Source organism: Phragmites australis, chromosome 6, assembly GCF_958298935.1.
Source record: "Phragmites australis chromosome 6, lpPhrAust1.1, whole genome shotgun sequence".
Classification (NCBI taxonomy): domain Eukaryota; kingdom Viridiplantae; phylum Streptophyta; class Magnoliopsida; order Poales; family Poaceae; genus Phragmites; species Phragmites australis.
The window spans coordinates 44,359,814-44,379,893 of NC_084926.1; the positions used below are offsets into that span (position 1 = coordinate 44,359,814).

Sequence of the window (20,080 nt, forward strand, 5' to 3'; positions counted from 1 at the left end):
AGAAAGAAGAAGAGAAGAGGAGGAGGAGGAAGAAGAACCAGAGCTGGCAAAGCTACAATTTAGGAATTTTTAAAGCTGGTCATATCCAGCTTTAGAAATTTTTAGAGTCGAAACTGTTGACAGTTTGAGGTAAGACATATTATTCTTATTTTGAATTAAAAATACATAATTGAATAATTTTATTATATTATATAAACTTTAAATCTTATATAAATCTCTAAGTAAGACATTACTAAATAAGATCTTAGTAGCTATGTCCGCCACTGCTCTCACCCACGCCCTTTGCAGCGCCATTAGCCCCCAAATTGGGTGGGTCAAATAGACTCATGATGCTGCCATTTCTGTCGATGTAATGGGACACATGGCAGGAGAACACTGGTGAAGCCTACTGCAGCGCGCATTGTGTGGGGGCTGTGCAATGCAGTGCTGAGAAGAGAAGCAAACAAACGCGAAGGCTACATCTCTTTTATCTCAGTGGTGGACAATTTAAACGAGCCACATAAACAGTTAGAAATAAATACTAATTGCGATATTGTTCTTGAGTTTGATTTTTGGAAAGTGAAAGAAAAGAAAGCAGTAAATAACAACTATCCATGGGCATGTAAGGTTCCGTTTGGAAGCAGGATTTCGCCCCCCCCCCCCCCCCCCCGCAATTTATAAGGTAATTGAACCGTCTCGTGCACAACGTGAAATTCATGTGTTCCAACCTCCAAATATGCTCCAATTTTGCAGCGGTTTGAGATTTCTTTTTTTTTTCACTGACAGTGCTAGTTCCACGGAGGTACATTAGCAGGCATTTTGTAGGTATACCAACAGCGTGTAGTTGCAAAAATCATGATATTTTTAACAAGTGCATGATCTATCTGCAATTCTGCATTTCTCTGTGCTGCATACTGCTCTCGCAAGAAAAAGACGAAGTAGCCCAATCATTGGATCATCTGATCAGCAGGATGACAACAAGATTTTGCAGCACCTTGCATTCACAGGTCGACAAGAAATCCGACTGCTGTGGTGCTGTGCACCAATGGAACTGGAATCTACCATTGTGTGAATGGGCTCGAATGGAAACGAACGGTAACACACGACACAAGGAGCTAGCAAACGCAGAGAAAACGATGGGCAGTGATGAAGATAAGGGCATGCCCTTTGGAAACGCACACACACAAACCAACGATGACATCACAGGCACAGGGAGAGGGAGAGTCTTCTTTAAGATCACCACACTCCCCCAACCATCTCATTACTCTCTTTCTCTCTCTCTCTCGGCTCGGTCGTAGGTAACTAGCAATTGAGCTCTTCGATTCTTGCTTGAAGTGCAGTCAAGGCACACTACTACAACTACAAGCAAGCTGGTGCATGAGTCTGTTTTGCTTCTCCCCCTGAGCTTGCAGTTGCGTTTGTTTTATTGAAAGACACTTGCAGTTGCGTTTGAGTGCACCTCTGAGGTTTTGATTGGCTTCGAGCTCTGTACTTAAGCTCACCGCCTCGTCCATGGCGTTGCAGCCTGCAAGACTTGCTGGTTCTTGCTAGCTGCTGCTTCTTATCCACCTAACTGAAGGTGGAATCAAGGTCAGGCTGTGAATTCTTTAAAAATCACTTCTTTTTTCTGCAATCTGATCAGTACTAGACATGAACATCTCATATTGACATTCTTGTGTTACCGTCTGTCCGTGCAGAGTGTTGTGTTGTGCTGTTCTTCCACTGTTCTTGGCATGTTCTTGAGATCAAAGATCCAGGAGACGATCTTGAGGAGGAGGTCGAGGTCGATGAACGGAGCCAGTGCGCAGCGGGGCCACGTCTCCGATCAGCTCGCGAGCTCATCGACGATTCCATGTGATGGTGACAGCAGCGCCGGCGCCGGCGCCGGCGCCGGCGGCAGCAAGGGTGCCACTGCCCGTGCCTTGTTCGCCTCTCCGAGGCTGTTGCACTCTTCCTCCCTGCCCACCGGCAGCGTCTTCGCCAAGAACCCAGTGCCAGACGCCGAGTCCGAGACGTCCTTCTCCATGAGCCCGACCTCCGTGATCGACGCGGCCGCGGTCTTCGCGTCCTGTTCGGACGTTGTTGGAAAGCGCCGGCCGTGGCGCGACGGCCTCGCCGGCCTCGCCGACGCGCTGGACTGCACCGACCAGCAGCAAAGGGGCGTCCTCGCGGCGACGTCGCGGGCCATCAGCGCGCAGACGCCGCCTTCTCTGGCCCGGTCGTGCTCCCTGGACCGCCGCGTCGAGTTCGGCGTCAAGAACAAGAGCTCGTGGTTGCCCCTGCGCGGCGGCGGACGCGAGGTGGCATCGCCGGCCGCGGCTTCAGAGCCTGGTGAGATGGAGCCGTCGTCGGAGGACTACACGTGCGTCATCTCCCGCGGGCCGAACCCGAGGACAGTGCACATCTTCGGCGACCGCGTCGTGGAGGGCGCCGCCGCGGAGAGCCCGCCGCGGCAGATAAATTTGCCGGCGCGCGGCGACAGGGGTTTCTTGAGCTTGTGATCCATGCATGCGTAGCCCGTTGCATAGGTAAATTGAGTTTGCAGAGTGCTATTAAGTTCAGACCTAATGTTGTAGTATTGTACTGGTTGCTCCATCTGATCAGATGATCAAAGCTGTTTTCTTGATCAGATGATCAAAGCTGTTTTCTTGATCAGGTTGAGCCGAAGCTGTCATATAAATCTCAACATGTTGCTAGTAGAGAAACTTGTAACAAAATCTCAACCTGTCAATTAGCTGCTGAATGCTGAACTACTATGTGATGGATTTGATTTCCAAGAAAAGCCTAGCTGTTCTTGGTTTCAAAACAGCTCGAGTCAGTCCTGACCTCAAAACTGAATTTTTGTCTGCAAACAGCACAGGCAGTTCTTCAATCCCGAACAGAACTTCAAAACACTTCCAAACTCTGACAATAATTCATAACATCTCTCCAATTCCGACAAGAATTTCAGACCATTTCTCCATGAAACCAGCATGAACATATACAACTAACCTAGAGTTAGAGTATGCCATGAGCTGAGTCCCCAATCATTGATGGTCTCTTGCAGCAATAGCCGAAGGGGAAAACCCCAACGATTGATGTCTCTTGTGGCGAGCCCTGCCTGCCCTGCTCATCCAAAGCCCAGACCAGACGATCGATCAGCTGGGCCAGTGGGACGTGCGTGCCCACTTGAACGGTGCCTTGTCCCTGTCAGGGCCCTGCCAGGGTTCAGCTGCAAGCCGTTGCAGCCAACCCTCTCGATGTGTGTCTGTCCCGTGGGGCCAGGCTGCTCATGCAGTCTTTGCTTCACTGCGGTGGCCATTTGATCTCATCTGGCCTGATCTCTAGTGTTTCGGTTTCTCTGTCAAGCTTCCTTTTCCATGACGCTGACTGAATTGAATTGACGCCCATTTTAATTTTCTAGTGATTGTTATGTACCATGCTGTCAGCTGATGACCTGATGTGATGGGCATTGCCTGAGTATTGAAACCTCTCTCTTTCTTGCAGGGAGCAAAGAAGATTCTGAACGTATTCACGATGAGTTAGAGCACCAAGGCATTTCTTGATGAGTTTAGCTTTGGTTGTTGCTGCAGAATTCTTGTAATCATTTAACTTCACTGGGGACGATCAGGTGTGATAACTCATGTCCAGTACAAGAACTGACACAACAAATGATATACAGATTTCGTCTGACTGCATGGCTTCATATGATGCTTGGTAACATTCAGGAGGAACATATGGCCTCCTGTATCCACAACACAATCCTCTATACGTCAGTTGAAAAGGAACTAGTACAGGTGCCCGAATTAATCTCTCCTGCATCAAATGCAGGTGCAAGACTCAAGACTAAACTTTGAACAAAACCACAACTAAAGACTTATTTACACCTGATCAGAGAGGAAAATAAAAACCCAAGTCCAGAACATCTCAACTTAACTGAACACAAGGAAGGATCATGGAGTATTTCCTAAGTTAACTGAAGCAACAATAGTATCAATACACAATTTAAAAGTGATTAGGAGAAAGCATTCCTACATGAATTCAATGCCATTTTCCTTAATGTTGGAAATGCTTGCCGAGCTGACCAGCGATTCACAGATTTATCCTTAAAATAACACCAAAATGATTCAGCAATAGCAGGAAATTTCTGCCTTCAAAACCTTGCAAATCATGTAAACATGCAACAGATGGCGAAGTGAAGTAGTCATTGTCAATTCTAAATATTTACAATGTTCAGAAACTAACTAAACCATTCACATGAAAACTAGTGTTCTCAAGAAGGATGAGAACAGATATTAACGTATTGGAGCAAAACTCTCCAGATCTTGGATCGGATGAGTTAATGAATTGTCGATCTCAAGTCCAGATATAAATATGATTCCTGTCCGAGGTCGCAAGTGGTCCTAGCCCACACCATGCACTTGTGAGAACTGGTGAAGAATGACCCTCTAGGATGGTCGGCATCTCATTCTTCAGTCTCGACCATATGTAAACAGACCCATCAGAAGAACCAGCAGCAATGCAATTTTCATCAGGGCTTATACATGGTTTGCCCCAGCTGCCCACCACTCTGTTACCCATCGCCCTGAATGTTCCACAAACCTCCAAAGTTCTAACATCAAAAAGGTTGTGCACATTATCCCTCCCACTTGTAAGAACAAAATTTTTGCTCCGTGACACACAGACCGACGTGACATCAATATGAGCAGCTATTTGTGTAGTGCATTTCCCACTACGGATGTCCCAGAACCGAAGGTTTCCATCCCTATGACCCGAACAAATGATATCACCATCAATGAAAGCTAGTGAGTTGGGGTTACTTGCTGACATTATGGTGCTTTTGCAGAAACCTGTATGGAGATCCCAAATCTTGATAGTACGATCATGAGATGAACTAGCAACAACAAAGCTTTTCACCCAGCTTGCATCGACGGCAGAAACTTTTTTTGTGTGCCCAGTCAGAGTGTGACGAGGACACGCCCCATTGGCTTCCCACACAAACAGCTTGTTGGAGCTACAGGCAGCAATCACAAACTTGTTATCATTGGTCACAGCAAGATCGTTGACAGACCCCAAACAACCATGCAGAGTAGAGATCAAAGCACCGGTATATGCACCCCATATCTTAACAGTTTGATCCTGACCACCACTAATTAGCTTGTCTGAATTATGCTGGAACACTAAAGATCCACACCCACCATCATGAGCACGAATGGTGATTGTGCATGTAGATGGGATTGGTGTTTCCACGTAGCCAGATTCATATCGACGTATGATGCCATCAGCTTCTTGTTGAGCATTGTGTTGTATACCACCAACACCAGCTGTCTTTAGCTTAAGGACCATCTCTTCATACATCGCATTGGCCTAAACAATTTTTTTTCTCACAGGTTAAAGCATTAATTTATTGATACATGCTAGTGCTATGGGTACAGTTGGCTATGTCAAACATACAGCAAAATAAATTATTCCTGTCTATTAAAACAACATATTTAGTCACTTCTGTGTCCACTCTTGTTACGGAAGCAAAAGAGTTAGAACGCCATGTATGATTGAGAAAGGATTGAACTGTTGTGGACAATGTGTTCAGTTTTATACAATTAAGGGGTAGATATTTCAAGACTGCTGTAATAAAGGTCATTTACAAGGATGACATTTCAGCAGTCATGCAAAACTACAAAACTAAAATATTCTACCAACAGTAATAATGTACTATGCTTGCTGTGTCATGCTATGGTATGCATGCTTGCATTTGAAGTATCTCTGTTGGTTATTACAGGACCATTGCAACTATGGTAAGGGAATATATGTTGCTAACTGGTAAGAAGTTTTCTTGATCATATTTGTGCCAGTTGCTCCGCAAGCAAGCCTCAAGCATAATGCTTGAGCAGTCCCCTATTTCAGAAATCACACATTGGAAACGTGCACTTTGAGCAACAAAGAGACAATAAAGTACCTCATTGAGCCTCTCTGCATCCTTCATCTTCTCTAGCATCCATCGATCAATCAGTTTTTTGTTTTCATCCTCAGAAACTTTTAGTTTCGCTAATGCCTGTTCAAGTTCGGCTTTAGCTGCCTGGTGCTCTTGAATGAGAAGATCTAAAGATTTTGTTTTTTCCTCAAGTGACTGCTTTAGCTGCACATTCTCTTCGCTGCAGAAGTTTTACACAAGCGTTGAGTGGCCATGTTCTCCACAACCATGGCCAAGCAGTATAATCAATCACACACTTAGCAAACTATGAATCACATTCAATACCTAGTTTGCTTGAGTTCGTTCTGCAAAGTTGTAATCAATGCTTCCTTCTCCTTGAGCAGTGCTTTTGATGCTTTCCCCTCTTCTATCTCGGTAACAAGCTGGTCAGACAGACGTGATTGCGCCTTGTAACACTGCTGCAGCTCCAACTCATGCTTCTCAGCCTTCTCCTTCCATTCCAAAGCCTACAAGGAGTCCACAAAAAAAAAAAAAAAAATCCCTCGTTCACTAAATACCAAAGACATCACGAAACATCCAAGTTCTTGAAAAGAAGCTTGGATTTTCGGCAGTCGATTTCAGAAGGCTCGAGTGGTATCATCAATATAACACATTCGAGTGCAACCTTCAAAGTTCGATCAAGCAAGCAAGATGCAAACTGCGAGATTGGAAAAGGGGGGAAGGCGAAATTGTTCTTACGTGGGCGGCGAAGGGCCGGGTGAGCGCCTCGATGGCCGGGCTGTGCGCCCCCTCCTCGACGAGGTGCCTTCGCCGCAGCGATTTCAGGGCGCGCCGGATCGCCGCTCTGCCGGCGTCGGCCTCCACCATCGTCCTGCACGGCAACAGCAGCAAACCGTCCCCCCGTTGTGAAGCAAACAGAAGAAGAGGCATTGGGCTAGCTAGCTGCTGAGTAGAAGGATTGCTCACATTCTCGCGTCGATCCCGGCAGCGGCGGCGGCGGAGGAAGAGGCCGCGCGTTCGGTGGCTTCGGTTCTTGGCAAGGGCGGCTCGGTTTCGGCCTTCGTTGGAGACGAGAGAGAGAGCGAGCCGGCGTCCTGGCTGCGAGTTTGGACTCGGACTTGTTCTGGATGGATGGGCTCAGCTCGAAACGGATTGGGTTTGGACGCAATGGTGTGTTTGGTTTTCCAATGAGATTTTATAGCGACCTATGATATTGTTTTCTAAGTTATGATTAGTTATTTATATAAAAAATATTTATGATACTAATAAGTAAGTCAATTGTGTAAGTGAATATATTAGGTTGCGAAGTAAAATTCTTTTCAAGTTAAAATAAAACTGTATATATACGCATACTAAATTAGATTAAAATAGTAAATACAGGTAGGTAACTAAAACGTTTAATCGACTGACTCAAAGTTTAGAGGCTTCTTAAATCATCTCCAATCATATTCTTTTTATTTTGTTTCCTTCCTGATTCTCTTCTTCATTCTCATTCTCTTTATTTTCTCTCATCTCCAACAGCTGCTCTTCGAGGGAATCGTGAAGGGAAAGAAGAGATAATGCTGTCCTAAAGAAAATGATATTGAGAATCTTATCGTGATAGAAACCGTAAAATAAAACTATTAGAACGCTAAAAAAACAAAAATCACTATCAGCTAAAGGGAATCCCTTTGAGCCAGTCTTAATAGCTCATATGCGTCTTTGGCCCAAGCCAAAGAAATAAACTGAGCCGAGGAGCGAATTCCGAGCTTGGTGGCCACGGGAGGCATTCGTTACCGATCGTCTCCGCTTCTAACGTAACGTGAGAGGGGAGTTGTTGCATATGTCAGAGGAATAGGCCCGCTTCCTCCCCGCCTCGCTTTTCGGCGAAAGCCTCGGCCGCCGCCGCCGCCCCCACCCCGCGAGCGCGTTGGCGTTTTGGTTTCCTCGTCTCCCTGCGCTGCCGAGCCGGTACTGGTGCCTCGCCATTGCCTCGCTCTGAGCCGTGTCGGTCGGAGGGAAGCGAGGAGAGAGGATACGGTGCAATGGCGGTCGCCGCTCTCCTGCGCCGGAGGGCGCTCTCGTCGTCCCCTGCGGCCTCCTCGTGCTTGCCTGGTTCGTGCAATCGTGCTACGTTCTTTGCTGGGCGATTGAATTCTTGGCCGTTGCGTGTGGTGGCTGGTCGGTAGTTTGATCTCGTGGTTGGGGGCGCGCGCTCTACTTGTTCGGTGGAATGTCAGAACCAGGCGCGCGCTGTGCGGTCATTCCTGATCATGGTTATAGTTGTATCAGTGATAATATCTATTTGGAGGTTATTTAGTACCTTAATTTTTCATGTTTGATTGGAGAATTGAACAAACAGTAAATTGATTATGGGTTGATTGGAGTTCTTTGAGGGAAAGGAATTAAAAGGAGATATTTTTTCCTGTTGGTTGTGATTGGTGGTTGTTCTGATAAACAGAGCATAGCTTTGGAGAAGAATCTTATTTGGGAATGGACGTGTCATATATGGTAAATGTATAGTTATCTTATCCTATTTGTGTGATTATTTTATAGTCCGTCATATGCTTTTGTAATTGCTTTGGTATCTCGCATTGTTTCAGTGTAAAAAACTCTAGTGAACTTGTCCATTGTACTATTGTTACATAACGAGATTTGCTAAGAACATTTTTCTAACAAACTCAGTACTCTGAACAGCTGTTTATGTTCGCTGCCTTCTCTCCAATTCTGATCTACATTCCATGGTAAATTCCACTAGTTTGAGATTTAGGAGGGACTACCACAACTCTGGGAAGTTTGACTTGACTGATATGACGTAAGAATCAATTCGAATCCCCTTAATTTATGCAATATCAAAATATTTCTATATATTGTTGTCTGACTGCATATGTGTCATGCATTTTGTAACATATCTTAAAGGGAATACATTTCTCGACTTCTTAAAATAAAGTTCCAGTGTGGGATGCTGGTACCTAACAATCCGACATTATTCATCATAAAAAAGGTGAACTCCAAAAGAAAGTAACATACTATGGTGGCTTGAAATATGAGAACTGTTGAAACAATAGGGATGCACATATATTGTACTTCCGTTAAATTTGCCCTAGCAATCCTCATACTTTTTTTTTTGGAAATGGAGCAATGGCCATACTGAAGTGTAATGTGGAACTGTGAAACTTTAAGTTTGTTTGCATGCTTACATGTACTGGAAAATGCTGCATGTTCTCGTTTATTACCCTATGACTTCAACAAAGTTATGTGCTATCTTGGATAATAGACATCCTCATATGTGGTACCCAAAGGCCCGAGAAAAGAAGCGCAATGTATTTTTACATGTTGGTCCGACAAACAGTGGGAAAACACATAATGCTCTCAAGAGATTAGAAGCAAGCTCTTCAGGTACTATTTTGATTTTCTCAGTGATACCAAAATGACATACAGTTACAATGATTACTCTGAATTCTCATCAAATGCTGTAGGTGTGTACTGTGGACCTTTGAGATTGTTAGCACGGGAAGTAGCACAAAGATTAAACAACGTTGGTGTCCCTTGTAACTTGATTACTGGACAAGAAAGGAATGAAATTGATGGTGCAAAGCATAGCTCCTTGACAGTTGAGATGGCTGATGTGACAACTGAGTATCAGTGCGCTGTTATTGATGAAATTCAGGTACTTAAAGTAACAGACATTTTGTATACCTTCTAGGTTAGGGAGATGTACATTCATACTACAAATAGAAAGTTAGAGTATCATGAAGTTGATTTTTTGAATAAATCATACACTCAAGTGTATTTCCCACTGTCTATGAAGCATTCTTTTGAATATTCATCATCAGTTTCATCTTGTGTTCTTCCGTGGAATAGATGGTTGGCTGTAGATCAAGGGGTTTTTCGTTCACACGTGCACTTCTGGGGCTATGTTCAGATGAACTTCATGTTTGTGGTGACCCAGCTGCTGTTCCTCTTATTCAGCGAATTCTTGAAGCTACTGGTGATGTAGTTACGGTAATTTTAATGAACTAACCTAATTTGTACTGCAAACTGATATGATGTAATTTCTTGTCCACATATGGTACTTGTGAAATTGAAGTGTATTAAGGTTGCAATCATATTGCTCTGCCAGTATAATATCATAGCTATGAAGTTAGATTTGTTGACATGGACAGACAATTTTCTTGTACAAGAGAAGCGATAATATAGTTACCTAGTATGAGATTAAACATTATTAAATATCACTATCCCATGGTCTTGCAAGCATTAGCTTATGCTTTCAAATTCTCTCCACCTTTTTTTTTTGCTAGGCAAAATTCACTCCACTTTAACTTAAGATATGTAACAATTTTATGGAATTATCATATATGGCTTTCATACACATTTTTAGATGATAAATATCATGTTTCATGGATAACACCATCTGCCATGCTACTCAATTAATGTTTTGCCACATGCCAATTTTAAGCCCTTGCTCTAATTTAGGTTGTAAGTTGTAAGCATCTTGTCTAGTACCTCCAGTCGCAGACGCGACATTTTGGACATTGCCACTCCTAAACACACATCTTTAACATATGTTTAAAACCTTGTAAGAAAGTTTTTTGAAACATAGCTCTTTCATATGTCCGATCTAAATATTCATAAATATATTGACGGATAACACTAAATTGTTGACTGTTCTAAAATTTCACTTATCTTTTATTAGATGGAGTAAAACTACCTTTGGATCTCCTCATGACAAGATTATGTGCGGTCTTATGCAGCTTTTGTTGGTGATATGCTGTTGTTTTGTATTTGCAGAGAATATTGTAATTGAACTTTAGAGGCTTTGCCCTCCCCAATTGAATGTCTGCTGCATCGTATCTATTTTTGGTGCTAATAATGCCGAAGTACTATGCAAACATCTACACAGCATGCTGTCATATAGCAAATATCCTAATTTACAGGTTCGATGTTGCTGAACAGGTTCAATATTATGAGAGACTATCTCCTTTGGTTCCTCTGAAGTCTCCACTTGGGTCTTTCTCTAACATCAGGGCAGGAGATTGTTTAGTAACATTCTCAAGACGTGGGATTTATAATTTCAAGGTTGGTATTGTTCAAATGACCGTTGCAGCATTGCTTCAGATATCATAAATAGTGTTTGATGTGCTCCGCATATTTAAGAGAGTAAAAAGAAAAAAAAAAGAAAAAACTAGAAAAAAGGGTAAATGAGGAAACTTGTTATTGTATTTGGCAACCATCGAAGTATGTTTCTTTTCCTTAGCCAGGGGCAGATCCAATTTACAAGGCTCAGGCACCAGTGACCACAACAATGCCTCTGGCCAAATCCAAGAACAAGTTGGCCGTCATAGTGACCTTCTTATCATTATTAGTTTATATCAATGGTGTGACCCCAGTAACTTCTTTTCCTATGTCCGCACCTTAAAATCCTGAATATGCGTCCTCATATTGATGTACAGACTACAGATTACATTTATGATCACGAAAAAATATTTTTCCAGCAGATATGAAGTGAAATATGAAGATTCAGCTGCTTTTCTTATGTTACTAATTTTCATGCATTCAGAAAAGAATTGAAACGGAGGGAAAGCATCTTTGTTCTGTGGTCTATGGCTCATTGCCACCGGAAACTCGAACGAAACAGGTACTTTCTTTACAACAGGGTATTTTCTATCATACTATTGTTAGAACGTGCTGATAGCACGGTGGTAAGTCACCTAGTTGTAGTGCTACCAACCAGAACTCGAACCCTGGTTCTCACAAAAAAAGACGTCTCGCTGTGTGTCGCTTTCAGCGTGGTCCTGCGCGGCCGTGAAGTCGCTTTCAGTGATACCCCTGGGTGGCCGGCCTTCGGTGCCTTTTCTCGACCTTTAAAAGTAATGCCATGGGCTGTCTTCCCCCATAGGTCGAGTTTTTTTTTTTTTATCATACTATTGTAGCTTTTACCTCGTTGTCATGTGTCTCTAGGTCCTTATCTAGTTACTAGTAAATTGAAATACAAATGCCACAACTCCCATTTATAAATTGAGATGCATATCAGGAAATCAGCACACGGAAGATGTTACTTGCATAATACTCAATGTACCCAGGTGAATTTTGATTGATAAACTTCATTTTCTGTTATATCCAAGTCGCACAACCATCTGAATAATGAAATATTTTTAATAAAAAGTTTGTAATGTCAAGGCTGCTTTATATATGCTGCTGAATAGATCATAGTGTTCTATGTTCAGGATTATGAACCTCCAGTTAACAAATTTGTTGATTGATACTAGTTATTGATACTGAACTTAAGGAACGCAGCCAACCACCTTTTTCTTGATTTGTATAATTAATGCCAAAAGCACATAATTTTGGCCAGGATTCAAGATATTGCTGGTTATGGTTGTAGTCTTGTTGGCTGTAAAAAACTATAAATTTCTTTTTTAGTTGGTCATGCTTTATTCTTGATGATACCATGATAGTTTCGATGAGACAATAAGTGAATTAACCTGTTCCCTAATCTTGCAGGCGACAATGTTCAATGATGACAGCAGTGACCTTAATGTGCTAGTGGCTAGTGATGCTATTGGAATGGGTCTTAATCTGAACATTTATAGAATTATTTTCTCTACAATGATGAAGTTTGATGGCTTCAGCAACAGGGAACTGACTGTGGCTGAGATCAAACAGATTGCTGGTATTACATTTGCTTCTTATTGGTTTTACCTCCGGCAGTTTTCTTCCCTCCTTTTGGTTTCCGCTTGTTGCACTGTCCCTTTGAGTAGCAGGTTGGGCACATTTTGCACGAAATGCATGGTTTAAGCCTTGCTTCTCTTTTATAGGCAGGGCTGGGAGATATGGGTCTAAGTTCCCAGTTGGTGAAGTGACATGTCTAGATGCTGAAGATCTCCCATTACTTCACTCATCTCTGGATTCACCTTCCCCCATTATAGAGGTGCTCACTAATTATTGCGCAATGTATTGATTTCCAGCACTATGAAAGCAGCAAGAAACTTTGTATAATTCATAATTAGTACAAGTAACCACAAATGCTGACATTGATTCTCTGCAGCGTGCTGGACTTTTCCCCACATTCGATTTATTGTCTTTGTATTCACGATTGCATGGAAATGACTTTTTTCACCCTATACTGGTAAGCTAAAAACCATCTTTCTTGGTATTTTATATGGTAAAATGCCTCAATACAAACACATATCCACTTCAGATTTTAATAAACCATGATTGTCAACGGCAAAGTTAAATGTTATACTAGATAACAATTTAGTGGTGACCGTGATAGCCTTTTGGCTGGGGCACTGTAAGTTGCTCTGCTATTTTTCATTAGCCATCAGAAGTTTCTAGCACTATAGCCGCATCATAATTCTGCAGGTGGTTGGTTGAATCAATTATGTCCTCATAACTTTTGCATTGGCGTGAATTAAATTGCCTTTGCAATAATTTAATTATATTTTGAGATATCTGTTGTATTTGTTTACACTTCTGCAGTTCAGCTTGAGTTTGCTTGTTCACAATAATGAAAGTATAATTTATCTTTTGTCTATCTATATATTGTTGAATAGTTTGTTATCCTATTAATTCTCTCCTATTAAATGTATATGAGTGCTTTCTGTCTATTCACAGCTATTTCTTCTGCTCAAGAAATGCATGTTACATTTCTTTTCACTGCAGGAACGTTTCTTGGACAAGGCTAAACTATCTCCGGACTATTTTATTGCTGATTGTGAAGATATGCTGGTAAATTTTCTTTCCATAAGCACCTTTTTTAATAGGTCAAATCCTCTACAAGGAACATTATAGAAAATTAAAATAAGATCATCTGGGTAAAAACACATTGACTTCCTGTTTAAAAACTACAGAGTTGCATTCTTTAAATTTATAACAACTGCGAACTTTGTCAGGTAGATTATGTTTTCTGTTGAGTTGCAGGTACGATATTTTGTGAAGTAACATCTCTTCCTTTCATTGTTAACAGAAGGTTGCTGCTATTGTTGATGATTTACCTCTTGGGTTGTATGATAAATACCTCTTCTGTCTCAGGTGATCTGCACTGCCCAATTTATCCTCTTGTATATGTTATACTTTGAATTGTCTTGCTTGTCAATTACTGTTGTCTAATTATGTTCCGACTCTTTATATTGCAGTCCAGTGGACATGCGTGATGATATATCTGTCCAAGGATTAATTCAGGCAAGCATTTCTATCCTAGTATTCTTCCTTTCTATATTTTCTGGAATTAAGACACAATGTCTCTAATTTCTTCAAGATGCAGTTTGCAGAAAATTATGCAAAGAAGGGCATTGTTCGACTTAAAGAGATATTCACACCTGGAACATTGCAGGTTCCGAAAACACACAATCAACTCAAGGAGCTTGAATCAGTTCACAAGGTCATTGCACCTTGTTTCTCCAATATAAATTCCTGTTAGATACTGTTAGTGGGTTGTCCGTACATAGTCAACTCTACTTCATAACTTGTCAATATTCTTCTGAATACAATTCCTTTGTTCAAGTTTATATTCTGCAAATGCAGTTAACATGGGTATGAACATTATCTATTCTTTCCTAATACAATCCTCAATCTATTTATATTCATACAAAATTTAAAGTTCTCCAAGTTCAATCTATGTTAGGAGGATGAAAGAAAGAAATAAAACCCTGATAAGCCAAGTTATCCACAAAGATAAGTCTCTATTCTGTTTATCCTGACACAGTTTGAATTTGAACTAGAAATTTAAGTATGATCCAACAATCTATAGTCTAAACCTCGAAAGTTCTTTTCCGTGTTGATTTGATGCCCAAAGCGATGTGGTTTGTGTGATTTAATCACCATTAGTTTCCCCTAGAATCATCGCTCTTTGCAAGTCCCCCTTTGCGAACATGGTATCGTATATATACTGGCCTCTAGTGAGATCTTTTTTTCTTGGGCTGTTCTTATGCATTTATTATTAACTATATCCAAAATAACAATAAATGCTTCAGTTAAACCTCACTAGCAGTCTAAGCATGAATATATGATAAGTAGAAACTATCAGTTGTTATTAATGCATATAGTGGCTAGTACAAACTATCTTAGGGTCACCTAATACTGACTGGAAGTTCTGAAACAGTGGTGAATCCATAATTTCTTTTGCGGTACGTAATTTAGTACGGTTTATCCTTTTTCTTTACTATTAAAAAAATAACTCAAACCACGGGAAGAAGACGTCTCCTTGACTTTGTCTTAAGAGAAGGGAGTACCGAACCCTTTAGGGAGGGTACTCACATAACCTGTGAGCACCCGGGTTCGAGCCTAGGTGGGTGGCCTCTCAACTGGAGTCTTCTACAAATTCATATAAGAGAAACATTTTGGCAAAAAGGTTGTGGGTTGTACCCACAGCTTTCCGTTATGGTTTGCGCTATTTCCAAATAATTTGTACAATAAGATTAATTACACTAGCTGTTTATTTCAGCAGACTACTCTCTCCATACAATTTTAACAATGAGATTAATCACAATTTCATATGGTGATCACTTCAGGTCCTAGAGTTGTATGTGTGGTTAAGCTTCAGATTGGAGGATTCCTTTCCAGACCATGAAATGGCAGCTTCCCAAAAGTCAATCTGCAGCATGTGAGTACTTTGGTTCCATCTAGAGCTCTTTTCTTGGCCATTCTGTTGAGCAATTCATTAGAGGTCTAATCGCTGGTAATATTAGGTTGATCGAAGAATATTTGGAGAGGTCAGGATGGCAGCCACGAGGACGAAGAAAGTTTTTGAGTACTCCGCAAAAGCTGCTCCAAGAATCTGATGTGTCGCAATTGTATGTTATCTTTAATATCCAGAAATTTCTGGTATTGTTTTCAATAATATTTGGGATGACTATGCTAGAAACATTTCAGCCAAAACAAAGTTTCTCATCTTTCCTCCAATCCACTCCAGTCTCATGTTTTTTAATGTTTTATGGGAGGGATGCATCACAATCTTCAATCTTACAGAACAGTACTAGATTCCCTAGAGGCTCTTACACATTGTAGGCTGTAGTGCTATGCTGCATCATGTATTCACCATTACTGTTCTATGTTGTAATCTGTCTCCAGTGCACCTTGACCTCATCATATATTTGTCTGCCAAATTTTCCATTTTTTTCCCCTCGAATGTCCCTACATCCATTTATGATCATTGCTCCCTCTCTGGTTTTAAGAACAGTTCTTTCTTGACTTAACCATCTTGAGGTTAATGAACAGGAGCAAATATTTTCAAGTTGATGCAAGATCAAAATAGAAGGCCTGTACAAGAAAAGGGGTCTCACCATATTCAGTCCAGATTTGAGCATGCCTTTTCTGATTTGTTATCAGATCATCGGTGAGAAGCAAAACAACGCTTTGGATGACGGAAGAGATACTTTCACCATAACCATTTAGGTTAACTAAGCAGTCAATTTGGCAGCACGAATTATCCATCCACCATTTTTTTTCAGTCAGTAGCACTTTGTGTACCTAATGCAAACAGAACTATACAACACCGGTAGAAATGTGTGCTAGTTTCTTAAGTGATAATAAAAGCAGAGGCACGCAGAAGGCACTTGTGTGACACTGGGATTGCAGACATGCAGAATGGTATCAACTTGTGCATTCTAGTCTGAGTTCTTAGAGTAGCTGTAATGGTTGTTGTAACCCTGTATGTAAAGAGAAAGGAAAAATGTTGCTTCTCATGTTGAAAAGAGGCTGCTTCACAAGCGCAAAATCTCAATGTTGTCGTTGGCTGCTGTGCATCATTTCTTTTGTGCCTGTGCTGCTCTCTTGTGAATCATTCTGTATTTATTTCTTTATCTATTGATACTTTACTAGGGCTCACAGAGTCATAGGGATATTTTACATGTTCAATAAGCGACGCCCGTGATGAACCTATTTTACAGATTATAAACTTTTTTTACTGCTATTGAGGTACAGTACGATCCTCTCTCAAATAAGAGGGAGCAGTGCTCCTGCTAGCTGAAAGCTGCATCCTGAGAAGCTGAACCTTTCTCTTTGCTGAATGCATGTTCCTCTTCTCAAGCTTGTCCAGCACAAGATCAAACGTCTCCTGCTTTGGAGCAAAACTCTTCAACACCATCTCCAAGAACAACCAAGACTGAGCAAGCCTCCCGTTTTGGCATAGCCAGGTCGCCAGCAACGTGTAAGTGCTAAAATCAGGGGTAATGTCCTTCCTGAACATATGGCATATCAGGAACAGAAGTGTCTTCACTCACTGCCTTCTGCAGCACAGCTTCAGCAAGGGGGTGTAAGTCTTTATGTCCAGCTTGCATAACTGCTCCTCCATCTTAACGAGCAGCTTCAGCGCATTCTCTGCCTGAGAGTGATCACAAGCAGCAGAAATCAGGGTGTTGAAGGTAGTCAAGTTGGGGGATATCCCGGTTATTTGCATTTCTTCGACCACAAAATTTGTATCTTGCAACCTCCCAGCTCTGCCAAGTATATATATCAGAGAATTGTAGAAGGAAGCATCTGGGGCACAGCCATCCTGCTTCACCTTGTCAAAAGTGTCCAAAGCTTCTTGCGTTCTCCCGGCCTTCCCTAGCGCATGCATCACAATTGTATATGTGATAATATTTGGAGGGCATCGTTTGGTGCGACCCTCGTCCAAGAGACCGTAAACTGTCTGAAAATCTTTCTCCATGCAGTATGCTTCAATCAGGCTGGTGTAAGTTATCACTGAAGGACTGAAACCATGTTCCTCCATCTCCATCATCTCGCGAGCCTCCTTCAGCATCCTCGCCTTGCACCAGCCATGGACCAATGTGTTGAAGCTACTCTCATCGGGAGGTATCGTCCCCATCAACGCTTGGAAGGCGCCCCTTGCGCGCTTCACGCTCCTCTCCTTGCACAATGTGTCCAAGAGCACATTCATGGCCTTTGTGTCCTTTGCCACACCAAACTGGTCAATTTTGTAGAACATGTCAATGGCGTCGCTCCATCGGCTGGCCCCACAGAGCTTCCTCATCACCTTGGTCATGGTCGCTAGCGACAACAAGCCCCCGACCTCGTGCATCTGGCTGATCAAACCGCACATCAAATCGGACTGCTTGAACTTGCCCAATATGTCGACCATCCTGTCATATGAATCGGCACAATGGCAGTGGCCTTCCTGGTCGCCGGCCCACATGAAGAACCCAAATGCGGCCACCCAGTCATTGCTGAACCTGCGCAGGATCTTGTCAACAAGGCGCGCTGACACCTTGACGGAGCAGCAGTCCATGGCTACCACGATGGCCTCAGGAGACGCGAACTGGGAGCTCAGGATCCGGCTGACCTCGTCGACGTCGGCCTCGAACTCGGCGTCCTCGTGCGAGGCAGGTGCAGTACAGCCGGCGCGGATCGACAGCGGTTTGGATCCTCCGCCGGCAGCGGCGCCGCTTCGTTCTTCCAAGAAGTCTGATTTGGCAGGGAGCACAAAGTCGTCGTCTTCGTCGCCGTCCAAGCCGGCGCAGGGGCCACGGTCCTTTGGGTTCCTGAACCAGTCTGGCAGATCGAACCCCGCGGTAGAGAAGCGCGACGCGACGCACATTCTGCTCTTCGCACGAACCCCCGCGGTGGCGCCGCTAGAACCCGCAAACACCGGCGCATGCTTCAGCTCGGGAGCCGGGGAGGCAAATCGTCGAGCATCTGGCGTGCGCGAACGAAACACGCCTCGCTTGGCGCACAGGGAGATCCCAAATGGTTAAAAGCTCACAAGAGCTGCCAGGTGACGACGAACCGCAGGTTACAGCAACGACCCTGCGCGCACGACGGCGGCGGAGCGTGCAGGGAGCGGCAAGTCTGGGAGGCAACGGCAAGAGAAGAGTTGGAGAGCAGGAAGAACCGACGCGCAGGGCTGGGCGCGACGGGCAAATTGATCGAGCTGGACGGTGGACGGGCCCAATCAAGGCCCAATCAAGATCCTGAAGCAGAATACGGCCCATGAACAAATGCTGCCTAATTAAGTTGGCATTTATTTATTTTTTTAAACTCAATCAACACGCAGACGCACACACACTCACGTACTCAAACAACGTCTACTGAAAATCGGATATACAAAGCTTGTAGATTGACAAAGTTACTACATATATCTCACTATCGACGGGTATATCGCCTACCACTTAAAAAAATTATCTTTTGTGAGACACACAAAAAGTAAACTTTATCACGTTTGATCTTTAGTGGGTAGCGGGTTCAATCACCTTCACTAACCACCAAGGCTTGGTCCAATATTGAGAAATTAAGTTGAAATATACCTTAGTTTATTTGTGATGAGTGATTGACAAGATTGTAGTCTTATTTGATGAGTTTTGGGTTGTATGAGTATGTCTATATGTTGCAAATATAATCATATCTGATCAAAGGTGAAAAAGAAATAGAATTTGTGTTTATGTTTCTGAGTCCAGAAAAACTGTACTCACAAAATGGTCCGATGTGTAGGAAATTATATACATCAAATAGTCCGGTGATCAGAGATAGTTCACACTAGAGCTTTTTTTATATAAAGGCAAAACTTAGACTGTGTCTCGAATGATCCGGTGTTCAGAGGATGTGAATATCAGAGCATTTTCCAGAGAGGTATGTTTTTGGCGCTAGGTGGAGTTCGACCCACCAGATGGTCCGACGATGGAGCTCAGTACATATTAGACAGTTTTATAGAAAAGTCTGGGTTTTTTTTATAGAGAGAAGATGTACTCATCAAATAATCCGGTGATGGGCTAGGTGCACATTGAAGGGTTTTCCATAAGGTTTTCAGTAGAGAAATCAGCGCACACAACGCATGATCCAGTGTTCAGAGATGGGTACACACCAAAACATTCGGTGTTCACAATTTTTTATGGATTTGGTCATTCGACAGGGTTTTTGATGTTGGGCCAATTGGAGATGTTTTCGGAGGTTTGGAGAAATATGTTTGCTTGTTTAATGTTGTGTAGTTGATGTATGCAAATTGGCGGTCGACTACAGGATGATCAGGGCCAAACGAGAAGTTTGGTGCCGAATGATCTAAGAGGCCAGACAGAGTCAAGGGTGATCCTAACTATGTATATGGAGGTCAAGTAAAGCATAGAAGGAAGAATGAAGATGACGTAGTGACAAAGTCAAGCGAAGTGGATGCCAATGTAAGTGACCGGACGACCTGAGAGGTCAGGAGCGGGAGAGACTTGCCAACGGTCAAGATCGCAAGACGGAGTATACGTGCCGACATCGGAATGCTTGCTTGGG

The 20,080-nt window shown here is 42.7% G+C and overlaps 3 protein-coding genes and 1 pseudogene across 4 annotated transcripts; 2 read left to right on the top strand and 2 right to left on the bottom strand.

The window, feature by feature from the left end:
• Positions 1–1,085: 1,085 nt before the first annotated feature.
• Positions 1,086–2,851, top strand: LOC133922772 (FCS-Like Zinc finger 8-like). The gene is made up of 2 exons (XM_062368253.1): positions 1,086–1,569; positions 1,677–2,851. The coding sequence occupies exon 2, from the start codon at positions 1,713–1,715 to the stop codon at positions 2,478–2,480; it is 768 nt and encodes a 255-aa protein (XP_062224237.1). The 5' UTR covers positions 1,086–1,569; positions 1,677–1,712; the 3' UTR covers positions 2,481–2,851.
• Positions 2,852–4,081: 1,230 nt separating this feature from the next.
• LOC133922771 (autophagy-related protein 16-like) lies at positions 4,082–7,052 on the bottom strand. The gene is made up of 5 exons (XM_062368252.1): positions 6,857–7,052; positions 6,629–6,761; positions 6,215–6,396; positions 5,915–6,110; positions 4,082–5,325 (listed from the first exon to the last, which is right to left on the bottom strand). Coding segments are annotated over exons 1-5 (1,524 nt in total). The 5' UTR covers positions 6,859–7,052; the 3' UTR covers positions 4,082–4,314.
• A 581-nt stretch (positions 7,053–7,633) lies between these two features.
• Positions 7,634–16,617, top strand: LOC133922773 (ATP-dependent RNA helicase SUV3, mitochondrial-like). 2 transcript variants are annotated; one of them, XM_062368254.1, is made up of 17 exons: positions 7,634–7,984; positions 8,567–8,684; positions 9,147–9,268; positions 9,349–9,539; positions 9,734–9,874; positions 10,826–10,948; positions 11,430–11,507; positions 12,374–12,542; positions 12,688–12,800; positions 12,918–12,998; positions 13,535–13,600; positions 13,839–13,903; positions 14,008–14,053; positions 14,136–14,252; positions 15,382–15,473; positions 15,559–15,663; positions 16,088–16,617. In XM_062368254.1, the coding sequence occupies exons 1-17, from the start codon at positions 7,915–7,917 to the stop codon at positions 16,122–16,124; spliced, it is 1,734 nt and encodes a 577-aa protein (XP_062224238.1). In that variant the 5' UTR covers positions 7,634–7,914; the 3' UTR covers positions 16,125–16,617. The 2 variants fall into 2 exon arrangements, with proteins under 2 accessions (XP_062224238.1, XP_062224239.1); XM_062368255.1 differs by lacking the exon at positions 8,567–8,684.
• Positions 16,578–18,735, bottom strand: LOC133922774 (pentatricopeptide repeat-containing protein At3g22670, mitochondrial-like; annotated as a pseudogene).
• Between the last annotated feature and the right edge of the window lie 1,345 nt (positions 18,736–20,080).

What these genes read in the sequence shown, in the direction of transcription:
- LOC133922772 (XM_062368253.1), top strand. Translation starts at nt 1,713, where the DNA reads ATGTTCTTGAGATCAAAGATCCAGGAGACGATCTTGAGGAGGAGGTCG.
- LOC133922771 (XM_062368252.1), bottom strand. An exon ending in CCCGGCCCTTCGCCGCCCAC is followed by an intron (nt 6,397 to 6,628) that starts GTAAGAACAATT and finishes GACTCCTTGTAG; the next exon opens with GCTTTGGAATGGAAGGAGAA. An exon ending in AACGAACTCAAGCAAACTAG is followed by an intron (nt 6,111 to 6,214) that starts GTATTGAATGTG and finishes AAACTTCTGCAG; the next exon opens with CGAAGAGAATGTGCAGCTAA.
- LOC133922773 (XM_062368254.1), top strand. Translation starts at nt 7,915, where the DNA reads ATGGCGGTCGCCGCTCTCCTGCGCCGGAGGGCGCTCTCGTCGTCCCCT. An exon ending in GTGGGATTTATAATTTCAAG is followed by an intron (nt 10,949 to 11,429) that starts GTTGGTATTGTT and finishes TCATGCATTCAG; the next exon opens with AAAAGAATTGAAACGGAGGG. An exon ending in ACTTTTTTCACCCTATACTG is followed by an intron (nt 12,999 to 13,534) that starts GTAAGCTAAAAA and finishes TTTTCACTGCAG; the next exon opens with GAACGTTTCTTGGACAAGGC.